Source organism: Mustela erminea, chromosome X (genome assembly GCF_009829155.1).
Source record: "Mustela erminea isolate mMusErm1 chromosome X, mMusErm1.Pri, whole genome shotgun sequence".
Classification (NCBI taxonomy): domain Eukaryota; kingdom Metazoa; phylum Chordata; class Mammalia; order Carnivora; family Mustelidae; genus Mustela; species Mustela erminea.
This window is the reverse complement of record NC_045635.1, coordinates 96589114-96613575: the sequence shown is the minus strand read 5'-3', so window position 1 is coordinate 96613575 and position 24462 is coordinate 96589114. Positions and strand designations below refer to the sequence as shown.

Genomic DNA, 24462 nt, shown 5'->3' with positions numbered 1-24462 from the left:
GTTGCCCAACCAGGGTCTGTGCACGGGCCCCACCGTATCCCGACGGCGCCCACGCCGGGAATGGCGACAGAGGCGATGGATACCCCTGGCCGGGGGCCGCTCAGCCCTCAAGGACCTCCTCCCGCCCTGTCACGCCCACCTTGCCCACCGAGAGTCAGGAGTAGGCCAGCCGAAGCCCAGCTCCCCGGCCTCGGGCCGGGGTGACCCACAGGCTCCCGGGTAGGCACCCCACACGGCAAGCGGGCCAGTCGACCCTTGACGGATCCCATGCTCTGCGGAGGTGACAGTTGGCGCAGGGCTCTCACCGAAGACTCCGGGGTGGATACCGCGGTGGTGCAGCGGGTGGGGGCTTTGGGGGTTAAGGGGGTGGGGTTGGGGGGCTGGCATCGGCCAGCAAAAGGTGAGCGAGTAGCGACGGAGGCCTCTAGCTCCACGACCAACGCCCAAGCCCACCCGAACCACCCCACCCCGCCAAACACGGAGGGCACACACCTTTCCGGACCCTGACTTGGTGTGAGCAGAAGGGCCAACTGGCTGCCTTGGGAAGTTGCTGGGGGAATAGGGGGTAGCGGCGGTCTGTGGGCGCGGTGCGGAGGAGCGGCGGGGCGGGGGGTGGGGGGTGGCGGGTAGGTCGTGGGAGGGGAGAGAGGGGAGGGTCGGGGGTGATGGGTGAGGGAGGAGGGCTGAAGCTGAGGGACCAGGGGCCGGCGGTGGGGTGGGGGCGCGGAACGTGTGAGGACCCCGGGAGCAGGCAAGGCTCACCGGGCCCCGGACCTTCTTTCACAGGTACTTGGGCTATTGGGAGAGCCTGGGCCTCCGCTACGGTTGCCCCTGGTGTTCAAGAGCCTGAGCCTCCTTTCGGGCACCGACCGGGCGGGCACCTGACTGTGGGTGCACCGGGGCAAAGGGGGCTGGGCCCGCTGCCCGGCCCTTTCTGCAGACTCTGCATGCCGGTCCGTTGATGCCCAGCTGCGAAGCAAGTGTGGCAGTGGGAGGCGGAGCCGGGGGCCTGCGTCGTCATTGCCCTGAAGACTCTGGAGCCATGTTGCAGAAGGTGGCCCAGAAAGCGAGCTGCGCCAATGCAGAGGCTACACTTGAGTCGGGGAGCGCTGGGGTAGGCCTTTCTGGCCAGACTAGGGGAAGCCCCGGGAGACGGCACTGCCGCTGCCCTGTGTGTGTCACCGCAACCGCTTGTTGGGCCCCAGCCTGGCTCTGGTGGTACTGGGGGTGGGGCGGGCGAGGGGGCCGGGCGGAGGAGGCCGTTGCTGCCGCTGCTGCCGCTGCTGCTGCTGCTGCTTCCACTTGGGCTGGTCCCAGGACCGGCCTGTGCCTTCTGGACTGGGCTCCCGGCCGGACAGCACCCCCCTCGCGGCCCACGCCCCCGCCCCTCCTCCGGAGACCACCTCCAGACCCCATCACACCGGGTGACCAAGCAGCACACCTGATCCCCCAACGGTTCACAGGGACATCGGGGTCCCGCCTCCACGCCCACCGCCAATGGCGGCGCCCTCCCAGTGCCCCTGCCCGTGGCCCGGCCGCTCTTGGCGGGGCTTGCAGGGCCCTGGGTCCGGACAAGCCCATGCTGCTCTTGCTCCTAGGGGAAGGGCCAGGCCGCCACATGCCCAGTGCCCCCGACCCGCAGCCCCGCCCCCCCGCCCCCGAACGGTATTTCCTTGCCCCTCGGGGTAGGCTTCTCCCGCTCCGGTCCGCCCAAACATGGCGGCCGCCTTGGCATCCCCGTGCCCGACCCGCAGGGCTTCCGGACCCCGCGCTCGGCCCCGCCAGCCGTCCCTGGAGTCTCCCAGGTTGCCGGGGCGGTGGGGGCGGGGCACTACGCATGCGTGGGCCTTTGCGGGGGCGCAGGAGACAGGCCCCCCGCACCCCCGCTCCCATCCCGCAGGCGCCTCCCGGGGACGCCGCTTTGCGGGCTCACGGGATCCCCAACGAGTTCCGCTTGATGACAGTAGAGCACCACGTATGCCAAGCGGCCCTTCCTCCTGGGCCTCTCCCTCCGCCCTTTGCCAAAGAAAAAAGGCAAGCCGTGTCCACCCTGGCTCCAACATGGCGGCCCCCATGTTTCTCCTCCTCTGGCTCTCGTGGGCGGAGCTCGTGAGGTTACGGGGAGCGGGGAGCCTCGCTCCTCTCTGGCTCCCCTTGACCGGCCTGGCGTCCAAAGCCCAAGGGCGAGGCTCAGCGAGCCCCAGCCAGGGTCCCCGAGGCTCCCGGCAGTGGCCTCGAACCCATCCGGGGCTCCATCTTGGCCCGCGCGGGAGACACGCTCTTCTGGTGCCGGGCCCAGAACCCCAGCCACGCCCCGCCGGTCCCTGCCCGAGCCTCAGTCAGGACTCCCCGAGAGGCCAGCCTCACCCCGAAGGCCTCCGAGCGCCCAGGAACAAAGGACAGCGGCGGCGGCGCGGCCCGCGGGCACCCGCCGAGGGGTCAACAGCGAGGTCCACCTCCCGCGGTCGGGGGATGGAAGGTTCCCGGGCACCTTCACCGCGGCCTCGGACTCTGGACAGCTCCCGCGGGAGGGGCAGCGCCCACGCGCTCCCTTGCGCTCCAGGACCGGGGCCATTCCCAGGCCACGGGTACTCCAGGTCAACGCAAACACTGCAGCTCCTCCTTTCCCGTCAATCGGCCCAGAGGCCACGGTGCACACCTCACGGTCACATCCACGGCACCCTGACCACCAGGCTCTCCCGTGCCTGAGGCACTGGAGAAGCCAGAAGTACCGCAAACACGCACGCACGCACGCGCGCGCGCACACACTCACATCTTCTCTCTCACACACACCACAAAGACGCGCGGAAACACCCTTGGGGTCTCGCAAAACGCACGCTCGCACTCCTTCCCATGATCTCACGGGCGCCCGCGTGCACACACGCTCACACTCACACACACACACACACACACACACACACTCGGCGTCCCCCGGAAAGAAGAGAGATCATGGCTGGATGTCACCCTTTCGGTCCTCAGGACGTGGACTACAGGCTCCACTCACCTGTGCAGGTGAATGAAGGACGTCTGTCTCTACTGCCCTCCTATTGCCCAAGGGCAGAAGGGTGCACCTGTCATCCAGGCGGACCTCTCTCCCTGCTCTCAGTGCAGCTTCCACCCTTAGGGACCATTTCGGCTCTCTGCCCTGCAAACCGCAGGGGCTGCCTCTCCCCAGAAGTCTGGCCTGAGAAGCTCACCACCTCATTCTTGCTAGGACAGCAGTGGATATTCCGTCCCACCCGTGGAAAGCAACACCCCGGCCCCCTCGCAACAAATGCCTCGCCCCTTCAACACACACCACCACCATCACCACCACCACCACCGGGCTCCAGGCCTGGAGGGTCCTTCCGGTCCTTTCCCACCTGTCACTCCTACCCATCCTTTCTGAAGGACACAAACCCTCACGCCCAAGGACTAAGGGTTGGGGCCGCGCCTGCACGGAAGGGGAGAACGGACCGGCACCCGAGGGGCCACGTTCTGTGATCTTGGAGCCCAGCGTTCGGGAAAGGGATGTCATCTCTGCAAGACATCCCCGCACGGGCCCAGAAGGACGTGCTCCGATGCCACGGGTCCAGGCCCTCAGCTTCCGGCCGCCCCGGGCGCCCACTCGAAGGAACTAGGGCGGCTGGTGGGCCCGCGGGCCCGCGCTCGACTCCTCTGAGGCGAGCCTCACCTGGATCCGCCTCAAGTCCAGAGGGTCTTCCCGGACACTCTCCCCTGCCCGGCCCCGCAAGCCGGCTGGCAGACAGTTCGCCTCCGGCGCTCCACCCGCCGCCGCCAACTCCGCCACTCCGCCGTCCAGTCCTGCCCTGCCACGCGAAACCCCAGTCTCCACTCTCCGAGGTCGGCCACCCACTCTAGGGATTCCCTCCTGGCCACAAAGTAAAGGCCTGAGCACCCTCAGAGCCGCAGGTGGGAGCCACGGAAGACCGCCAAGGCGGGATGCGCCGCCTCGCCAAGGAAGGGCCTGGCTCCCAAGTTGGGACGGCCGTGGTGGCGCCAAGGGAGGGTAATGCGGGGGGCCCCGATCTCAGGGGCCTGGGCCTGGGTTGGCGGTCCGTTGCCCAACCAGGGTCTGTGCACGGGCCCAACCGTATCCCGACGGCGCCCACGCCGGGAATGGCGACAGTGGCGATGGATACCCCTGGCCGGGGGCCGCTCAGCCCTCAAGGACCTCCTCCCGCCCTGTTACGCCCACCTTGCCCACCGAGAGTCAGGAGTAGGCCAGCCGAAGCCCGGCTCCCCGGCCTCGGGCCGGGGTGACCCACAGGCTCCCGGGTAGGCACCCCACACGGCAAGCGGGCCAGTCGACCCTTGACGGATCCCATGCTCTGCGGAGGTGACAGTTGGCGCAGGGCTCTCGCCCAAGACTCCGGGGTGGATACCGCGGTGGTGCAGGGGTGGGGGCTTTGGGGGTTAAGGGGGTGGGGTTGGGGGGGTGGCATCGGCCAGCAAGGAGGTGAGCGAGTAGCGACGGAGGCCTCTAGCTCCACGACCAACGCCCAAGCCCACCCGAACCACCCCACCCCGCCAAACACGGAGGGCACACACCTTTCCGGACCCTGACTTGGTGTGAGCAGAAGGGCCAACTGGCTGCCTTGGGAAGTTGCTGGGGGAATAGGGGGTAGCGGCGGTCTGTGGGCGCGGTGCGGAGGAGCGGCGGGGCGGGGGGTGGGGGGTGGCGGGTAGGTCGTGGGAGGGGAGAGAGGGGAGGGTCGGGGGTGATGGGTGAGGGAGGAGGGCTGAAGCTGAGGGACCAGGGGCCGGCGGTGGGGGGGGGGCGCGGAACGTGTGAGGACCCCGGGAGCAGGCAAGGCTCACCGGGCCCCGGACCTTCTTTCACAGGTACTTGGGCTATTGGGAGAGCCTGGGCCTCCGCTACGGTTGGCCCTGGTGTTCAAGAGCCTGAGCCTCCTTTCGGGCACCGACCGGGCGGGCACCTGACTGTGGGTGCACCGGGGCAAAGGGGGCTGGGCCCGCTGCCCGGCCCTTTCTGCAGACTCTGCATGCCGGTCCGTTGATGCCCAGCTGCGAAGCAAGTGTGGCAGTGGGAGGCGGAGCCGGGGGCCTGCGTCGTCATTGCCCTGAAGACTCTGGAGCCATGTTGCAGAAGGTGGCCCAGAAAGCGAGCTGCGCCAATGCAGAGGCTACACTTGAGTCGGGGTGCGCTGGGGTAGGCCTTTCTGGCCAGACTAGGGGAAGCCCCGGGAGACGGCACTGCCGCTGCCCTGTGTGTGTCACCGCAACCGCTTGTTGGGCCCCAGCCTGGCTCTGGTGGTACTGGGGGTGGGGCGGGCGAGGGGGCCGGGCGGAGGAGGCCGTTGCTGCCGCTGCTGCCGCTGCTGCTGCTGCTGCTTCCACTTGGGCTGGTCCCAGGACCGGCCTGTGCCTTCTGGACTGGGCTCCCGGCCGGACAGCACCCCCCTCGCGGCCCACGCCCCCGCCCCTCCTCCGGAGACCACCTCCAGACCCCATCACACCGGGTGACCAAGCAGCACACCTGATCCCCCAACGGTTCACAGGGACATCGGGGTCCCGCCTCCACGCCCACCGCCAATGGCGGCGGCCTCCCAGTCCCCCTGCCCGTGGCCCGGCCGCTCTTGGCGGGGCTTGCAGGGCCCTGGGTCCGGACAAGCCCATGCTGCTCTTGCTCCTAGGGGAAGGGCCAGGCCGCCACATGCCCAGTGCCCCCGACCCGCAGCCCCGCCCCCCCGCCCCCGAACGGTATTTCCTTGCCCCTCGGGGTAGGCTTCTCCCGCTCCGGTCCGCCCAAACATGGCAGCCGCGTTGGCATCCCCGTGCCCAACCCGCAGGGCATCCGGACCCCGCGCTCGGCCCCGCCAGCCGTCCCTGGAGTCTCCCAGGTTGCCGGGGCGGTGGGGGCGGGGCACTACGCATGCGTGGGCCTTTGCGGGGGCGCAGGAGACAGGCCCCCCGCACCCCCGCTCCCATCCCGCAGGCGCCTCCCGGGGACGCCGCTTTGCGCGCTCACGGGATCCCCAACGAGTTCCGCTTGATGGCAGTAGAGCACCACGTATGCCAAGCGGCCCTTCCTCCTGGGCCTCTCCCTCCGCCCTTTGCCAAAGAAAAAAGGCCAAGTCGTGTCCACCCTGGCTCCAACATGGCGGCCCCCATGTTTCTCCTCCTCTGGCTCTCGTGGGCGGAGCTCGTGAGGTTATGGGGAGCGGGGAGCCTCGCTCCTCTCTGGCTCCCCTTGACCGGCCTGGCGTCCAAAGCCCAAGGGCGAGGCTCAGCGAGCCCCAGCCAGGGTCCCCGAGGCTCCCGGCAGTGGCCTCGAACCCATCCGGGGCTCCATCTTGGCCCGCGCGGGAGACACGCTCTTCTGGTGCCGGGCCCAGAACCCCAGCCACGCCACGCCGGTCCATGCCCGAGCCTCAGTCAGGACTCCCCGAGAGGCCAGCCTCACCCCGAGGCCTCCGAGCGCCCAGGAACAAAGGACAGCGGCGGTGGCGCGGCCCGCGGGCACCCGCCGAGGGGTCAACAGCGAGGTCCACCTCCCGCGGCCGGGGAAGGAGGGGTCCCGGGCACCGGGCCCTTCACCGCGGCCTCCGACTCTGGACAGCTCCCGCGGGAGGGGCAGCGCCCACGCGCGCCCCTGCGCTCCAGGACCGCGGCCATTCCCAGGCCACGGGTACTCCAGGTCAACGCAAACACTGCAGCTCCTCCTTTCCCGTCAATCGGCCCAGAGGCCACGGTGCACACCTCACGGTCACATCCACGGCACCCTGACCACCAGGCTCTCCCGTGCCTGGGACAGTGGAGAAGCCAGAAGTACCGCAAACACGCACGGACGCGCGCGCGCACACACGCTCACACTTACACACACACACAGACACACACACACACACTCGGCGTCCCCCGGAAAGAAGAGAGATCACGGCTGGATGTCACCCTTTCGGTCCTCAGGACGTGGACTACAGGCTCCACTCACCTGTGCACGTGAATGAAGGACGTCTGTCTCTACTGCCCTCTGATTGCCCAAGGGCAGAAGGGTGCACCTGTCATCCAGGCGGACCTCTCTCCCTGCTCTCAGTGCAGCTTCAACCCTTAGGGACCATTTCGGCTCTCTGCCCTGCAAACCGCAGGGGCTGCCTCTCCCCAGAAGTCTGGCCTGAGAAGCTCACCACCTCATTCTTGCTAGGACAGCAGTGGATATTCCGTCCCACCCGTGGAAAGCAACACCCCGGCCCCCTCGCAACAAATGCCTCGCCCCTTCAACACACACCACCACCATCACCACCACCACCACCGGGCTCCAGGCCTGGAGGGTCCTTCCGGTCCTTTCCCACCTGTCACTCCTACCCATCCTTTCTGAAGGACACAAACCCTCACGCCCAAGGACTAAGGGTTGGGGCCGCGCCTGCACGGAAGGGGAGAACGGACCGGCACCCGAGGGGCCACGTTCTGTGATCTTGGAGCCCAGCGTTCGGGAAAGGGATGTCATCTCTGCAAGACATCCCCGCACGGGCCCAGAAGGACGTGCTCCGATGCCACGGGTCCAGGCCCTCAGCTTCCGGCCGCCCCGGGCGCCCACTCGAAGGAACTAGGGCGGCTGGTGGGCCCGCGGGCCCGCGCTCAACTCCTCTGAGGCGAGCCTCACCTGGATCCGCCTCAAGTCCAGAGGGTCTTCCCGGACACTCTCCCCTGCCCGGCCCCGCAAGCCGGCTGGCAGACAGTTCGCCTCCGGCGCTCCACCCGCCGCCGCCAACTCCGCCACTCCGCCGTCCAGTCCTGCCCTGCCACGCGAAACCCCAGTCTCCACTCTCCGAGGTCGGCCACCCACTCTAGGGATTCCCTCCTGGCCACAAAGTAAAGGCCTGAGCACCCTCAGAGCCGCAGGTGGGAGCCACGGAAGACCGCCAAGGCGGGATGCGCCGCCTCGCCAAGGAAGGGCCTGGCTCCCAAGTTGGGACGGCCGTGGTGGCGCCAAGGGAGGGTAATGCGGGGGGCCCCGATCTCAGGGGCCTGGGCCTGGGTTGGCGGTCCGTTGCCCAACCAGGGTCTGTGCACGGGCCCAACCGTATCCCGACGGCGCCCACGCCGGGAATGGCGACAGTGGCGATGGATACCCCTGGCCGGGGGCCGCTCAGCCCTCAAGGACCTCCTCCCGCCCTGTTACGCCCACCTTGCCCACCGAGAGTCAGGAGTAGGCCAGCCGAAGCCCGGCTCCCCGGCCTCGGGCCGGGGTGACCCACAGGCTCCCGGGTAGGCACCCCACACGGCAAGCGGGCCAGTCGACCCTTGACGGATCCCATGCTCTGCGGAGGTGACAGTTGGCGCAGGGCTCTCGCCCAAGACTCCGGGGTGGATACCGCGGTGGTGCAGGGGGTGGGGGCTTTGGGGGTTAAGGGGGTGGGGTTGGGGGGCTGGCATCGGCCAGCAAGGAGGTGAGCGAGTAGCGACGGAGGCCTCTAGCTCCACGACCAACGCCCAAGCCCACCCGAACCACCCCACCCCGCCAAACACGGAGGGCACACACCTTTCCGGACCCTGACTTGGTGTGAGCAGAAGGGCCAACTGGCTGCCTTGGGAAGTTGCTGGGGGAATAGGGGGTAGCGGCGGTCTGTGGGCGCGGTGCGGAGGGAGCGGCGGGGCGGGGGGTGGGGGGTGGCGGGTAGGTCGTGGGAGGGGAGAGAGGGGGAGGGTCGGGGGTGATGGGGGAGGGAGGAGGGCTGAAGCTGAGGGACCAGGGGCCGGCGGTGGGGTGGGGGCGTGGAACTTGTGAGGACCCCGGGAGCAGGCAATGCTCACCGGGCCCCGGACCTTCTTTCACAGGTACTTGCGCTATTGGGAGAGCCTGGGTCTCCGCTAGGGTTGGCCCTGGTGTTCAAGAGCCTGAGCCTCCTTTCGGGCACCGACCGGGCGGGCACCTGACTGTGGGTGCACCGGGGCAAAGGGGGCTGAGCCCGCTGCCCGGCCCTTTCTGCAGACTCTGCATGCCGGTCCGTTGATGCCCAGCTGCGAAGCAAGTGTGGCAGTGGGAAGCGGAGCCGGGGGCCTGCGTCGTCATTGCCCTGAAGACTCTGGAGCCATGTTGCAGAAGGTGGCCCAGAAAGCGAGCTGCGCCGATGCAGAGGCTACACTTGAGTCGGGGAGCGCTGGGGTAGGCCTTTCTGGCCAGACTAGGGGAAGCCCCAGGAGACGGCACTGCCGCTGCCCTGTGTGTGTCACCGCAACCGCTTTTTGGGCCCCAGCCTGGCTCTGGTGGTACTGGGGGTGGGGCGGGCGAGGGGGCCGGGCAGGAGGAGGCCGTTGCTGCCGCTGCTGCCTCTGCTGCTGCTGCAGCTTCCACTTGGGCTGGTCCCAGGACCGGCCTGTGCCTTCTGGACTGGGCTCCCGGCCGGACAGCACCCCCCTCGCGGCCCACGCCCCCGCCCCTCCTCCGGAGACCACCTCCAGACCCCATGCACACCGGGTGACCAAGCAGCACACCTGATCCCCCAACGGTTCACAGGGACATCGGGGTCCCGCCTCCACGCCCACCGCCAATGGCGGCGCCCTCCCAGTGCCCCTGCCCGTGGCCCGGCCGCTCTTGGCGGGGCTTGCAGGGCCCTGAGTCCGGACAAGCCCATGCTGCTCTTGCTCCTAGGGGAAGGGCCAGGCCGCCACATGCCCAGTGCCCCTGACCCGCAGCCCCGCCCCCCCGCCCCCGAACTGGTATTTCCTTGCCCCTCGGGGTAGGCTTCTCCCGCTCCTGGTCCGCCCAAACATGGCGGCCGCCTTGGCATCCCCGTGCCCGACCCGCAGGGCATCCGGACCCCGCGCTCGGCCCCGCCAGCCGTCCCTGGAGTCTCCCAGGTTGCCGGGGCGGTGGGGGCGGGGCACTACGCATGCGTGGGCCTTTGCGGGGGCGCAGGAGACAGGCCCCCCGCACCCCCGCTCCCATCCCGCAGGCGCCTCCCGGCGACGCCGCTTTGCGGGCTCACGGGATCCCCAACGAGTTCCGCTTGATGGCAGTATTGCACCACGAATGCCAAGTGGCCCTTCCCCCAGGGCCTCTCCCTCCGCCCTTCGCTGAAGAAAAAAGACCAAGCCCTGTCCACCCTGGCTGCAACATGGCGGCTACCATGTTTCTCCTCCTCTGGCTCTCGTGGGCGAGCTCGTGAGGTTACCGGGAGCGGGGAGCCTCGCTCCTCTCTGGCTCCCCTTGACCGGCCTGGCAGTCCAAAGCCCAAGGGCGAGGCTCAGCGAGCCCCAGCCAGGGTCCCCGAGGCTCCCGGCAGTGGCCTCGAACCCAACCGGGGCTCCATCTTGGCCCGCGCGGGAGACACGCTCTTCTGGTGCCGGGCCCAGAACCCCAGCCACGCCCCGCCGGTCCCTGCCCGAGCCTCAGTCAGGACTCCCCGAGAGGCCAGCCTCACCCCGAAGGCCTCCGAGCGCCCAGGAACAAAGGACAGCGGCGGTGGCGCGGCCCGCGGGCACCGGCCGTGGGGTCAACAGTGAGGTCCACCTCCCGCGGCCAGGGGATGGAAGGTTCCCGGGCACCGGGCCCTTCACCGCGGCCTCCGACTCTGGACAGCTCCCGCGGGAGGGGCAGCGCCCACGCGCTCCCTTGCGCTCCAGGACCGGGGCCATTCCCAGGCCACGGGTACTCCAGGTCAACGCAAACACTGCAGCTCCTCCTTTCCCGTCAATCGGCCCAGAGGCCACGGTGCACACCTCACGGTCACATCCACGGCACCCTGACCACCAGGCTCTCCCGTGCCTGGGGCACTGGAGAAGCCAGAAGTACCGCAAACACGCACGCACGCACGCGCGCGCGCACACACTCACATCTTCTCTCTCACACACACCACAAAGACGCGCGGAAACACCCTTGGGGTCTCGCAAAACGCACGCTCGCACTCCTTCCCATGATCTCACGGGCGCCCGCGTGCACACACGCTCACACTCACACACACACACACACACACACACACACACTCGGCGTCCCCCGGAAAGAATAGAGATCATGGCTGGATGTCACCCTTTCGGTCCTCAGGACGTGGACTACAGGCTCCACTCACCTGTGCAGGTGAATGAACGACATCTGTCTCTACTGCCCTCCGATTGCCCAAGGGCAGAAGGGTGCACCTGTCATCCAGGCGGACCTCTCTCCCTGCTCTCAGTGCAGCTTCCACCCTTAGGGACCATTTCGGCTCTCTGCCCTGCAAACCGCAGGGGCTGCCTCTCCCCAGAAGTCTGGCCTGAGAAGCTCACCACCTCATTCTTGCTAGGACAGCAGTGGATATTCCGTCCCACCCGTGGAAAGCAACACCCCGGCCCCCTCGCAACAAATGCCTCGCCCCTTCAACACACACCACCACCATCACCACCACCACCACCGGGCTCCAGGCCTGGAGGGTCCTTCCGGTCCTTTCCCACCTGTCACTCCTACCCATCCTTTCTGAAGGACACAAACCCTGCTCCGTGGGACTCACGCCCAAGGACTAAGGGTTGGGGCCGCGCCTGCACGGAAGGGGAGAACGGACCGGCACCCGAGGGGCCACGTTCTGTGATCTTGGAGCCCAGCGTTCGGGAAAGGGATGTCATCTCTGCAAGACATCCCCGCACGGGCCCAGAAGGACGTGCTCCGATGCCACGGGTCCAGGCCCTCAGCTTCCGGCCGCCCCGGGCGCCCACTCGAAGGAACTAGGGCGGCTGGTGGGCCCGCGGGCCCGCGCTCGACTCCTCTGAGGCGAGCCTCACCTGGATCCGCCTCAAGTCCAGAGGGTCTTCCCGGACACTCTCCCCTGCCCGGCCCCGCAAGCCGGCTGGCAGACAGTTCGCCTCCGGCGCTCCACCCGCCGCCGCCAACTCCGCCACTCCGCCGTCCAGTCCTGCCCTGCCACGCGAAACCCCAGTCTCCACTCTCCGAGGTCGGCCACCCACTCTAGGGATTCCCTCCTGGCCACAAAGTAAAGGCCTGAGCACCCTCAGAGCCGCAGGTGGGAGCCACGGAAGACCGCCAAGGCGGGATGCGCCGCCTCGCCAAGGAAGGGCCTGGCTCCCAAGTTGGGACGGCCGTGGTGGCGCCAAGGGAGGGTAATGCGGGGGGGCCCCGATCTCAGGGGCCTGGGCCTGGGTTGGCGGTCCGTTGCCCAACCAGGGTCTGTGCACGGGCCCAACCGTATCCCGACGGCGCCCACGCCGGGAATGGCGACAGTGGCGATGGATACCCCTGGCCGGGGGCCGCTCAGCCCTCAAGGACCTCCTCCCGCCCTGTTACGCCCACCTTGCCCACCGAGAGTCAGGAGTAGGCCAGCCGAAGCCCGGCTCCCCGGCCTCGGGCCGGGGTGACCCACAGGCTCCCGGGTAGGCACCCCACACGGCAAGCGGGCCAGTCGACCCTTGACGGATCCCATGCTCTGCGGAGGTGACAGTTGGCGCAGGGCTCTCGCCCAAGACTCCGGGGTGGATACCGCGGTGGTGCAGGGGGTGGGGGCTTTGGGGGTTAAGGGGGTGGGGTTGGGGGGCTGGCATCGGCCAGCAAGGAGGTGAGCGAGTAGCGACGGAGGCCTCTAGCTCCACGACCAACGCCCAAGCCCACCCGAACCACCCCACCCCGCCAAACACGGAGGGCACACACCTTTCCGGACCCTGACTTGGTGTGAGCAGAAGGGCCAACTGGCTGCCTTGGGAAGTTGCTGGGGGAATAGGGGGTAGCGGCGGTCTGTGGGCGCGGTGCGGAGGAGCGGCGGGGCGGGGGGTGGGGGGTGGCGGGTAGGTCGTAGGAGGGGAGAGAGGGGAGGGTCGGGGGTGATGGGTGAGGGAGGAGGGCTGAAGCTGAGGGACCAGGGGCCGGCGGTGGGGTGGGGGCGCGGAACGTGTGAGGACCCCGGGAGCAGGCAAGGCTCACCGGGCCCCGGACCTTCTTTCACAGGTACTTGGGCTATTGGGAGAGCCTGGGCCTCCGCTACGGTTGGCCCTGGTGTTCAAGAGCCTGAGCCTCCTTTCGGGCACCGACCGGGCGGGCACCTGACTGTGGGTGCACCGGGGCAAAGGGGGCTGGGCCCGCTGCCCGGCCCTTTCTGCAGACTCTGCATGCCGGTCCGTTGATGCCCAGCTGCGAAGCAAGTGTGGCAGTGGGAGGCGGAGCCGGGGGCCTGCGTCGTCATTGCCCTGAAGACTCTGGAGCCATGTTGCAGAAGGTGGCCCAGAAAGCGAGCTGCGCCAATGCAGAGGCTACACTTGAGTCGGGGTAGCGCTGGGGTAGGCCTTTCTGGCCAGACTAGGGGAAGCCCCGGGAGACGGCACTGCCGCTGCCCTGTGTGTGTCACCGCAACCGCTTGTTGGGCCCCAGCCTGGCTCTGGTGGTACTGGGGGTGGGGCGGGCGAGGGGGCCGGGCGGAGGAGGCCGTTGCTGCCGCTGCTGCCGCTGCTGCTGCTGCTGCTTCCACTTGGGCTGGTCCCAGGACCGGCCTGTGCCTTCTGGACTGGGCTCCCGGCCGGACAGCACCCCCCTCGCGGCCCACGCCCCCCGCCCCTCCTCCGGAGACCACCTCCAGACCCCATCACACCGGGTGACCAAGCAGCACACCTGATCCCCCAACGGTTCACAGGGACATCGGGGTCCCGCCTCCACGCCCACCGCCAATGGCGGCGGCCTCCCAGTCCCCCTGCCCGTGGCCCGGCCGCTCTTGGCGGGGCTTGCAGGGCCCTGGGTCCGGACAAGCCCATGCTGCTCTTGCTCCTAGGGGAAGGGCCAGGCCGCCACATGCCCAGTGCCCCCGACCCGCAGCCCCGCCCCCCCGCCCCCGAACGGTATTTCCTTGCCCCTCGGGGTAGGCTTCTCCCGCTCCGGTCCGCCCAAACATGGCAGCCGCGTTGGCATCCCCGTGCCCAACCCGCAGGGCATCCGGACCCCGCGCTCGGCCCCGCCAGCCGTCCCTGGAGTCTCCCAGGTTGCCGGGGCGGTGGGGGCGGGGCACTACGCATGCGTGGGCCTTTGCGGGGGCGCAGGAGACAGGCCCCCCGCACCCCCGCTCCCATCCCGCAGGCGCCTCCCGGGGACGCCGCTTTGCGCGCTCACGGGATCCCCAACGAGTTCCGCTTGATGGCAGTAGAGCACCACGTATGCCAAGCGGCCCTTCCTCCTGGGCCTCTCCCTCCGCCCTTTGCCAAAGAAAAAAGGCCAAGTCGTGTCCACCCTGGCTCCAACATGGCGGCCCCCATGTTTCTCCTCCTCTGGCTCTCGTGGGCGGAGCTCGTGAGGTTATGGGGAGCGGGGAGCCTCGCTCCTCTCTGGCTCCCCTTGACCGGCCTGGCGTCCAAAGCCCAAGGGCGAGGCTCAGCGAGCCCCAGCCAGGGTCCCCGAGGCTCCCGGCAGTGGCCTCGAACCCATCCGGGGCTCCATCTTGGCCCGCGCGGGAGACACGCTCTTCTGGTGCCGGGCCCAGAACCCCAGCCACGCCACGCCGGTCCATGCCCGAGCCTCAGTCAGGACTCCCCGAGAGGCCAGCCTCACCCCGAGGCCTCCGAGCGCCCAGGAACAAAGGACAGCGGCGGTGGCGCGGCCCGCGGGCACCCGCCGAGGGGTCAACAGCGAGGTCCACCTCCCGCGGCCGGGGAAGGAGGGGTCCCGGGCACCGGGCCCTTCACCGCGGCCTCCGACTCTGGACAGCTCCCGCGGGAGGGGCAGCGCCCACGCGCGCCCCTGCGCTCCAGGACCGCGGCCATTCCCAGGCCACGGGTACTCCAGGTCAACGCAAACACTGCAGCTCCTCCTTTCCCGTCAATCGGCCCAGAGGCCACGGTGCACACCTCACGGTCACATCCACGGCACCCTGACCACCAGGCTCTCCCGTGCCTGGGACAGTGGAGAAGCCAGAAGTACCGCAAACACGCACGGACGCGCGCGCGCACACACGCTCACACTTACACACACACACAGACACACACACACACACTCGGCGTCCCCCGGAAAGAAGAGAGATCACGGCTGGATGTCACCCTTTCGGTCCTCAGGACGTGGACTACAGGCTCCACTCACCTGTGCACGTGAATGAAGGACGTCTGTCTCTACTGCCCTCTGATTGCCCAAGGGCAGAAGGGTGCACCTGTCATCCAGGCGGACCTCTCTCCCTGCTCTCAGTGCAGCTTCAACCCTTAGGGACCATTTCGGCTCTCTGCCCTGCAAACCGCAGGGGCTGCCTCTCCCCAGAAGTCTGGCCTGAGAAGCTCACCACCTCATTCTTGCTAGGACAGCAGTGGATATTCCGTCCCACCCGTGGAAAGCAACACCCCGGCCCCCTCGCAACAAATGCCTCGCCCCTTCAACACACACCACCACCATCACCACCACCACCACCGGGCTCCAGGCCTGGAGGGTCCTTCCGGTCCTTTCCCACCTGTCACTCCTACCCATCCTTTCTGAAGGACACAAACCCTCACGCCCAAGGACTAAGGGTTGGGGCCGCGCCTGCACGGAAGGGGAGAACGGACCGGCACCCGAGGGGCCACGTTCTGTGATCTTGGAGCCCAGCGTTCGGGAAAGGGATGTCATCTCTGCAAGACATCCCCGCACGGGCCCAGAAGGACGTGCTCCGATGCCACGGGTCCAGGCCCTCAGCTTCCGGCCGCCCCGGGCGCCCACTCGAAGGAACTAGGGCGGCTGGTGGGCCCGCGGGCCCGCGCTCAACTCCTCTGAGGCGAGCCTCACCTGGATCCGCCTCAAGTCCAGAGGGTCTTCCCGGACACTCTCCCCTGCCCGGCCCCGCAAGCCGGCTGGCAGACAGTTCGCCTCCGGCGCTCCACCCGCCGCCGCCAACTCCGCCACTCCGCCGTCCAGTCCTGCCCTGCCACGCGAAACCCCAGTCTCCACTCTCCGAGGTCGGCCACCCACTCTAGGGATTCCCTCCTGGCCACAAAGTAAAGGCCTGAGCACCCTCAGAGCCGCAGGTGGGAGCCACGGAAGACCGCCAAGGCGGGATGCGCCGCCTCGCCAAGGAAGGGCCTGGCTCCCAAGTTGGGACGGCCGTGGTGGCGCCAAGGGAGGGTAATGCGGGGGGCCCCGATCTCAGGGGCCTGGGCCTGGGTTGGCGGTCCGTTGCCCAACCAGGGTCTGTGCACGGGCCCAACCGTATCCCGACGGCGCCCACGCCGGGAATGGCGACAGTGGCGATGGATACCCCTGGCCGGGGGCCGCTCAGCCCTCAAGGACCTCCTCCCGCCCTGTTACGCCCACCTTGCCCACCGAGAGTCAGGAGTAGGCCAGCCGAAGCCCGGCTCCCCGGCCTCGGGCCGGGGTGACCCACAGGCTCCCGGGTAGGCACCCCACACGGCAAGCGGGCCAGTCGACCCTTGACGGATCCCATGCTCTGCGGAGGTGACAGTTGGCGCAGGGCTCTCGCCCAAGACTCCGGGGTGGATACCGCGGTGGTGCAGGGGGTGGGGGCTTTGGGGGTTAAGGGGGTGGGGTTGGGGGGGTGGCATCGGCCAGCAAGGAGGTGAGCGAGTAGCGACGGAGGCCTCTAGCTCCACGACCAACGCCCAAGCCCACCCGAACCACCCCACCCCGCCAAACACGGAGGGCACACACCTTTCCGGACCCTGACTTGGTGTGAGCAGAAGGGCCAACTGGCTGCCTTGGGAAGTTGCTGGGGGAATAGGGGGGTAGCGGCGGTCTGTGGGCGCGGTGCGGAGGAGCGGCGGGGCGGGGGGTGGGGGGTGGCGGGTAGGTCGTGGGAGGGGAGAGAGGGGAGGGTCGGGGGTGATGGGTGAGGGAGGAGGGCTGAAGCTGAGGGACCAGGGGCCGGCGGGGGGGTGGGGGCGCGGAACGTGTGAGGACCCCGGGAGCAGGCAAGGCTCACCGGGCCCCGGACCTTCTTTCACAGGTACTTGGGCTATTGGGAGAGCCTGGGCCTCCGCTACGGTTGGCCCTGGTGTTCAAGAGCCTGAGCCTCCTTTCGGGCACCGACCGGGCGGGCACCTGACTGTGGGTGCACCGGGGCAAAGGGGGCTGGGCCCGCTGCCCGGCCCTTTCTGCAGACTCTGCATGCCGGTCCGTTGATGCCCAGCTGCGAAGCAAGTGTGGCAGTGGGAGGCGGAGCCGGGGGCCTGCGTCGTCATTGCCCTGAAGACTCTGGAGCCATGTTGCAGAAGGTGGCCCAGAAAGCGAGCTGCGCCAATGCAGAGGCTACACTTGAGTCGGGGTGCGCTGGGGTAGGCCTTTCTGGCCAGACTAGGGGAAGCCCCGGGAGACGGCACTGCCGCTGCCCTGTGTGTGTCACCGCAACCGCTTGTTGGGCCCCAGCCTGGCTCTGGTGGTACTGGGGGTGGGGCGGGCGAGGGGGCCGGGCGGAGGAGGCCGTTGCTGCCGCTGCTGCCGCTGCTGCTGCTGCTGCTTCCACTTGGGCTGGTCCCAGGACCGGCCTGTGCCTTCTGGACTGGGCTCCCGGCCGGACAGCACCCCCCTCGCGGCCCACGCCCCCGCCCCTCCTCCGGAGACCACCTCCAGACCCCATCACACCGGGTGACCAAGCAGCACACCTGATCCCCCAACGGTTCACAGGGACATCGGGGTCCCGCCTCCACGCCCACCGCCAATGGCGGCGGCCTCCCAGTCCCCCTGCCCGTGGCCCGGCCGCTCTTGGCGGGGCTTGCAGGGCCCTGGGTCCGGACAAGCCCATGCTGCTCTTGCTCCTAGGGGAAGGGCCAGGCCGCCACATGCCCAGTGCCCCCGACCCGCAGCCCCGCCCCCCCGCCCCCGAACGGTATTTCCTTGCCCCTCGGGGTAGGCTTCTCCCGCTCCGGTCCGCCCAAACATGGCAGCCGCGTTGGCATCCCCGTGCCCAACCCGCAGGGCATCCGGACCCCGCGCTCGGCCCCGCCAGCCGTCCCTGGAGTCTCCCAGGTTGCCGGGGCGGTGGGGGCGGGGCACTACGCATGCGTGGGCCTTTGCGGGGGCGCAGGAGACAGGCCCCCCGCACCCCCGCTCCCATCCCGCAGGCGCCTCCCGGGGACGCCGCTTTGCGCGCTCACGGGATCCCCAACGAGTTCCGCTTGATGGCAGTAGAGCACCACGTATGCCAAGCGGCCCTTCCTCCTGGGCCTCTCCCTCCGCCCTTTGCCAAAGAAAAAAGGCCAAGTCGTGTCCACCCTGGCTCCAACATGGCGGCCCCCATGTTTCTCCTCCTCTGGCTCTCGTGGGCGGAGCTCGTGAGGTTATGGGGAGCGGGGAGCCTCGCTCCTCTCTGGCTCCCCTTGACCGGCCTGGCGTCCAAAGCCCAAGGGCGAGGCTCAGCGAGCCCCAGCCAGGGTCCCCGAGGCTCCCGGCAGTGGCCTCGAACCCATCCGGGGCTCCATCTTGGCCCGCGCGGGAGACACGCTCTTCTGGTGCCGGGCCCAGAACCCCAGCCACGCCACGCCGGTCCATGCCCGAGCCTCAGTCAGGACTCCCCGAGAGGCCAGCCTCACCCCGAGGCCTCCGAGCGCCCAGGAACAAAGGACAGCGGCGGTGGCGCGGCCCGCGGGCACCCGCCGAGGGGTCAACAGCGAGGTCCACCTCCCGCGGCCGGGGAAGGAGGGGTCCCGGGCACCGGGCCCTTCACCGCGGCCTCCGACTCTGGACAGCTCCCGCGGGAGGGGCAGCGCCCACGCGCGCCCCTGCGCTCCAGGACCGCGGCCATTCCCAGGCCACGGGTACTCCAGGTCAACGCAAACACTGCAGCTCCTCCTTTCCCGTCAATCGGCCCAGAGGCCACGGTGCACACCTCACGGTCACATCCACGGCACCCTGACCACCAGGCTCTCCCGTGCCTGGGACAGTGGAGAAGCCAGAAGTACCGCAAACACGCACGGACGCGCGCGCGCACACACGCTCACACTTACACACACACACAGACACACACACACACACTCGGCGTCCCCCGGAAAGAAGAGAGATCACGGCTGGATGTCACCCTTTCGGTCCTCAGGACGTGGACTACAGGCTCCACTCACCTGTGCACGTGAATGAAGGACGTCTGTCTCTACTGCCCTCTGATTGCCCAAGGGCAGAAGGGTGCACCTGTCATCCAGGCGGACCTCTCTCCCTGCTCTCAGTGCAGCTTCAACCCTTAGGGACCATTTCGGCTCTCTGCCCTGCAAACCGCAGGGGCTGCCTCTCCCCAGAAGTCTGGCCTGAGAAGCTCACCACCTCATTCTTGCTAGGACAGCAGTGGATATTCCGTCCCACCCGTGGAAAGCAACACCCCGGCCCCCTCGCAACAAATGCCTCGCCCCTTCAACACACACCACCACCATCACCACCACCACCACCGGGCTCCAGGCCTGGAGGGTCCTTCCGGTCCTTTCCCACCTGTCACTCCTACCCATCCTTTCTGAAGGACACAAACCCTCACGCCCAAGGACTAAGGGTTGGGGCCGCGCCTGCACGGAAGGGGAGAACGGACCGGCACCCGAGGGGCCACGTTCTGTGATCTTGGAGCCCAGCGTTCGGGAAAGGGATGTCATCTCTGCAAGACATCCCCGCACGGGCCCAGAAGGACGTGCTCCGATGCCACGGGTCCAGGCCCTCAGCTTCCGGCCGCCCCGGGCGCCCACTCGAAGGAACTAGGGCGGCTGGTGGGCCCGCGGGCCCGCGCTCAACTCCTCTGAGGCGAGCCTCACCTGGATCCGCCTCAAGTCCAGAGGGTCTTCCCGGACACTCTCCCCTGCCCGGCCCCGCAAGCCGGCTGGCAGACAGTTCGCCTCCGGCGCTCCACCCGCCGCCGCCAACTCCGCCACTCCGCCGTCCAGTCCTGCCCTGCCACGCGAAACCCCAGTCTCCACTCTCCGAGGTCGGCCACCCACTCTAGGGATTCCCTCCTGGCCACAAAGTAAAGGCCTGAGCACCCTCAGAGCCGCAGGTGGGAGCCACGGAAGACCGCCAAGGCGGGATGCGCCGCCTCGCCAAGGAAGGGCCTGGCTCCCAAGTTGGGACGGCCGTGGTGGCGCCAAGGGAGGGTAATGCGGGGGGCCCCGATCTCAGGGGCCTGGGCCTGGGTTGGCGGTCCGTTGCCCAACCAGGGTCTGTGCACGGGCCCAACCGTATCCCGACGGCGCCCACGCCGGGAATGGCGACAGTGGCGATGGATACCCCTGGCCGGGGGCCGCTCAGCCCTCAAGGACCTCCTCCCGCCCTGTTACGCCCACCTTGCCCACCGAGAGTCAGGAGTAGGCCAGCCGAAGCCCGGCTCCCCGGCCTCGGGCCGGGGTGACCCACAGGCTCCCGGGTAGGCACCCCACACGGCAAGCGGGCCAGTCGACCCTTGACGGATCCCATGCTCTGCGGAGGTGACAGTTGGCGCAGGGCTCTCGCCCAAGACTCCGGGGTGGATACCGCGGTGGTGCAGGGGGTGGGGGCTTTGGGGGTTAAGGGGGTGGGGTTGGGGGGCTGGCATCGGCCAGCAAGGAGGTGAGCGAGTAGCGACGGAGGCCTCTAGCTCCACGACCAACGCCCAAGCCCACCCGAACCACCCCACCCCGCCAAACACGGAGGGCACACACCTTTCCGGACCCTGACTTGGTGTGAGCAGAAGGGCCAACTGGCTGCCTTGGGAAGTTGCTGGGGGAATAGGGGGTAGCGGCGGTCTGTGGGCGCGGTGCGGAGGGGCGGCGGGGCGGGGGGTGGGGGGTGGCGGGTAGGTCGTGGGAGGGGAGAGAGGGGGGGGTCGGGGGTGATGGGGGAGGGAGGAGGGCTGAAGCTGAGGGACCAGGGGCCGGCGGTGGGGTGGGGGCGTGGAACTTGTGAGGACCCCGGGAGCAGGCAATGCTCACCGGGCCCCGGACCTTCTTTCACAGGTACTTGCGCTATTGGGAGAGCCTGGGTCTCCGCTAGGGTTGGCCCTGGTGTTCAAGAGCCTGAGCCTCCTTTCGGGCACCGACCGGGCGGGCACCTGACTGTGGGTGCACCGGGGCAAAGGGGGCTGAGCCCGCTGCCCGGCCCTTTCTGCAGACTCTGCATGCCGGTCCGTTGATGCCCGGCTGCGAAGCAAGTGTGGCAGTGGGAAGCGGAGCCGGGGGCCTGCGTCGTCATTGCCCTGAAGACTCTGGAGCCATGTTGCAGAAGGTGGCCCAGAAAGCGAGCTGCGCCGATGCAGAGGCTACACTTGAGTCGGGGAGCGCTGGGGTAGGCCTTTCTGGCCAGACTAGGGGAAGCCCCAGGAGACGGCACTGCCGCTGCCCTGTGTGTGTCACCGCAACCGCTTTTTGGGCCCCAGCCTGGCTCTGGTGGTACTGGGGGTGGGGCGGGCGAGGGGGCGGGGCAGAGGAGGCCGTTGCTGCCGCTGCTGCCTCTGCTGCCGCTGCAGCTTCCACTTGGGCTGGTCCCAGGACCGGCCTGTGCCTTCTGGACTGGGCTCCCGGCCGGACAGCACCCCCCTCGCGGCCCACGCCCCCGCCCCTCCTCCGGAGACCACCTCCAGACCCCATGACACCGGGTGACCAAGCAGCACACCTGATCCCCCAACGGTTCACAGGGACATCGGGGTCCCGCCTCCACGCCCACCGCCAATGGCGGCGCCCTCCCAGTGCCCCTGCCCGTGGCCCGGCCGCTCTTGGCGGGGCTTGCAGGGCCCTGAGTCCGGACAAGCCCATGCTGCTCTTGCTCCTAGGGGAAGGGCCAGGCCGCCACATGCCCAGTGCCCCTGACCCGCAGCCCCGCCCCCCCGCCCCCGAATGGTATTTCCTTGCCCCTCGGGGTAGGCTTCTCCCGCTCTGGTCCGCCCAAACATGGCGGCCGCCTTGGCATCCCCGTGCCCGACCCGCAGGGCATCCGGACCCCGCGCTCGGCCCCGCCAGCCGTCCCTGGAGTCTCCCAGGTTGCCGGGGCGGTGGGGGCGGGGCACTACGCATGCGTGGGCCTTTGCGGGGGCGCAGGAGACATGCCCCCCGCACCCCCGCTCCCATCCCGCCTGCGCCTCCCGGCGACGCCGCTTTGCGGGCTCACGGGATCCCCAACGATTTCCGCTTGATGGCAGTAGAGCACCACGTATGCCAAGCGGCCCTTCCTCCTGGGCCTCTCCCTCCGCCCTTTGCCAAAGAAAAAAGGCCAAGCCGTGTCCACCCTGGCTCCAGCATGGCGGCCCCCATGTTTCTCCTCCTCTGGCTCTCGTGGGCCGAGCTCGTGAGGTTACCGGGAGCGGGGAGCCTCGCTCCTCTCTGGCTCCCCTTGACCGGCCTGGCATCCAAAGCCCAAGGGCGAGGCTCAGCGAGCCCCAGCCAGGGTCCCCGAGGCTCCCGGCAGTGGCCTTGAACCCATCCGGGGCTCCATCTTGGCCCCGCGCGGGAGACACGCTCTTCTGGTGCCGGGCCCAGAACCCCAGCCACGCCCCGCCGGTCCCTGCCCGAGCCTCAGTCAGGACTCCCCGAGAGGCCAGCCTCACCCCGAAGGCCTCCGAGCGCCCAGGAACAAAGGACAGCGGCGGTGGCGCGGCCCGCGGGCACCCGCCGAGGGGTCAACAGCGAGGTCCACCTCCCGCGGCCGGGGGATGGAAGGTTCCCGGGCACCGGGCCCTTCACCGCGGCCTCCGACTCTGGACAGCTCCCGCGGGAGGGGCAGCGCCCACGCGCTCCCTTGCGCTCCAGGACCCGGGCCATTCCCAGGCCACGGGTACTCCAGGTCAACGCAAACACTGCAGCTCCTCCTTTCCCGTCAATCGGCCCAGAGGCCACGGTGCACACCTCACGGTCACATCCACGGCACCCTGACCACCAGGCTCTCCCGTGCCTGGGGCACTGGAGAAGCCAGAAGTACCGCAAACACGCACGCACGCACGCGCGCGCGCACACACTCACATCTTCTCTCTCACACACACCACAAAGACGCGCGGAAACACCCTTGGGGTCTCGCAAAACGCACGCTCGCACTCCTTCCCATGATCTCACGGGCGCGCGCGTGCACACACGCTCACACTCACACACACACACACACACACACACACACACACTCGGCGTCCCCCGGAAAGAATAGAGATCATGGCTGGATGTCACCCTTTCGGTCCTAGGGACGTGGACTACAGGCTCCACTCACCTGTGCAGGTGAATGAACGACATCTGTCTCTACTGCCCTCCGATTGCCCAAGGGCAGAAGGGTGCACCTGTCATCCAGGCGGACCTCTCTCCCTGCTCTCAGTGCAGCTTCCACCCTTAGGGACCATTTCGGCTCTCTGCCCTGCAAACCGCAGGGGCTGCCTCTCCCCAGAAGTCTGGCCTGAGAAGCTCACCACCTCATTCTTGCTAGGACAGCAGTGGATATTCCGTCCCACCCGTGGAAAGCAACACCCCAGCCCCCTCGCAACAAATGCCTCCCCCCTTCAACACACACCACCACCATCACCACCACCACCACCGGGCTCCAGGCCTGGAGGGTCCTTCCGGTCCTTTCCCACCTGTCACTCCTACCCATCCTTTCTGAAGGACACAAACCCTGCTCCCGTGGGAGACTCACGCCCAAGGACTAAGGGTTGGGGCCGCGCCTGCACGGAAGGGGAGAACGGACCGGCACCCGAGGGGCCACGTTCTGTGATCTTGGAGCCCAGCGTTCGGGAAAGGGATGTCATCTCTGCAAGACATCCCCGCACGGGCCCAGAAGGACGTGCTCCGATGCCACGGGTCCAGGCCCTCAGCTTCCGGCCGCCCCGGGCGCCCACTCGAAGGAACTAGGGCGGCCGGTGGGCCCGCGGGCCCGCGCTCGACTCCTCTGAGGCGAGCTTCACCTGGATCCGCCTCAAGTCCAGAGGGTCTTCCCGGACACTCTCCCCTGCCCGGCCCCGCAAGCCGGCTGGCAGACAGTTCGCCTCCGGCGCTCCACCCGCCGCCGCCAACTCCGCCACTCCGCCGTCCAGTCCTGCCCTGCCACGCGAAACCACAGTCTCCACTCTCCGAGGTCGGCCACCCACTCTAGGGATTCCCTCCTGGCCACAAAGTAAAGGCCTGAGCACCCTCAGAGCCGCAGGTGGGAGCCACGGAAGACCGCCAAGGCGGGATGCGCCGCCTCGCCAAGGAAGGGCCTGGCTCCCAAGTTGGGACGGCCGGGGTGGCGCCAAGGGAGGGTAACGCGGGGGCCCCCGATCTCAGGGGCCTGGGCCTGGGTTGGCGGTCCGTTGCCCAACCAGGGTCTGTGCACGGGCCCCACCGTATCCCGACGGCGCCCACGCCGGGAATGGCGACAGAGGCGATGGATACCCCTGGCCGGGGGCCGCTCAGCCCTCAAGGACCTCCTCCCGCCCTGTCACGCCCACCTTGCCCACCGAGAGTCAGGAGTAGGCCAGCCGAAGCCCAGCTCCCCGGCCTCGGGCCGGGGTGACCCACAGGCTCCCGGGTAGGCACCCCACACGGCAAGCGGGCCAGTCGACCCTTGACGGATCCCATGCTCTGCGGAGGTGACAGTTGGCGCAGGGCTCTCACCGAAGACTCCGGGGTGGATACCGCGGTGGTGCAGCGGGTGGGGGCTTTGGGGGTTAAGGGGGTGGGGTTGGG

At 68.8% G+C, this 24462-nt stretch overlaps 1 protein-coding gene and 3 pseudogenes across 1 annotated transcript; all 4 read left to right on the top strand.

The window, feature by feature from the left end:
- The first annotated feature begins 1434 nt into the window (after window positions 1-1434).
- Window positions 1435-23026, top strand: LOC116582336 (basic salivary proline-rich protein 1-like). The gene is made up of 3 exons (XM_032329718.1): window positions 1435-2450; window positions 22451-22903; window positions 23023-23026. Exons 1-3 carry the CDS (start codon window positions 1717-1719, stop codon window positions 23024-23026), a joined length of 1191 nt encoding a protein of 396 aa, XP_032185609.1. The 5' UTR covers window positions 1435-1716.
- LOC116582540 lies at window positions 5813-7931 on the top strand (annotated as a pseudogene).
- On the top strand, window positions 13853-15971 carry LOC116582543 (annotated as a pseudogene).
- Window positions 17803-19921, top strand: LOC116582544 (annotated as a pseudogene).
- Window positions 23027-24462: the final 1436 nt, after the last annotated feature.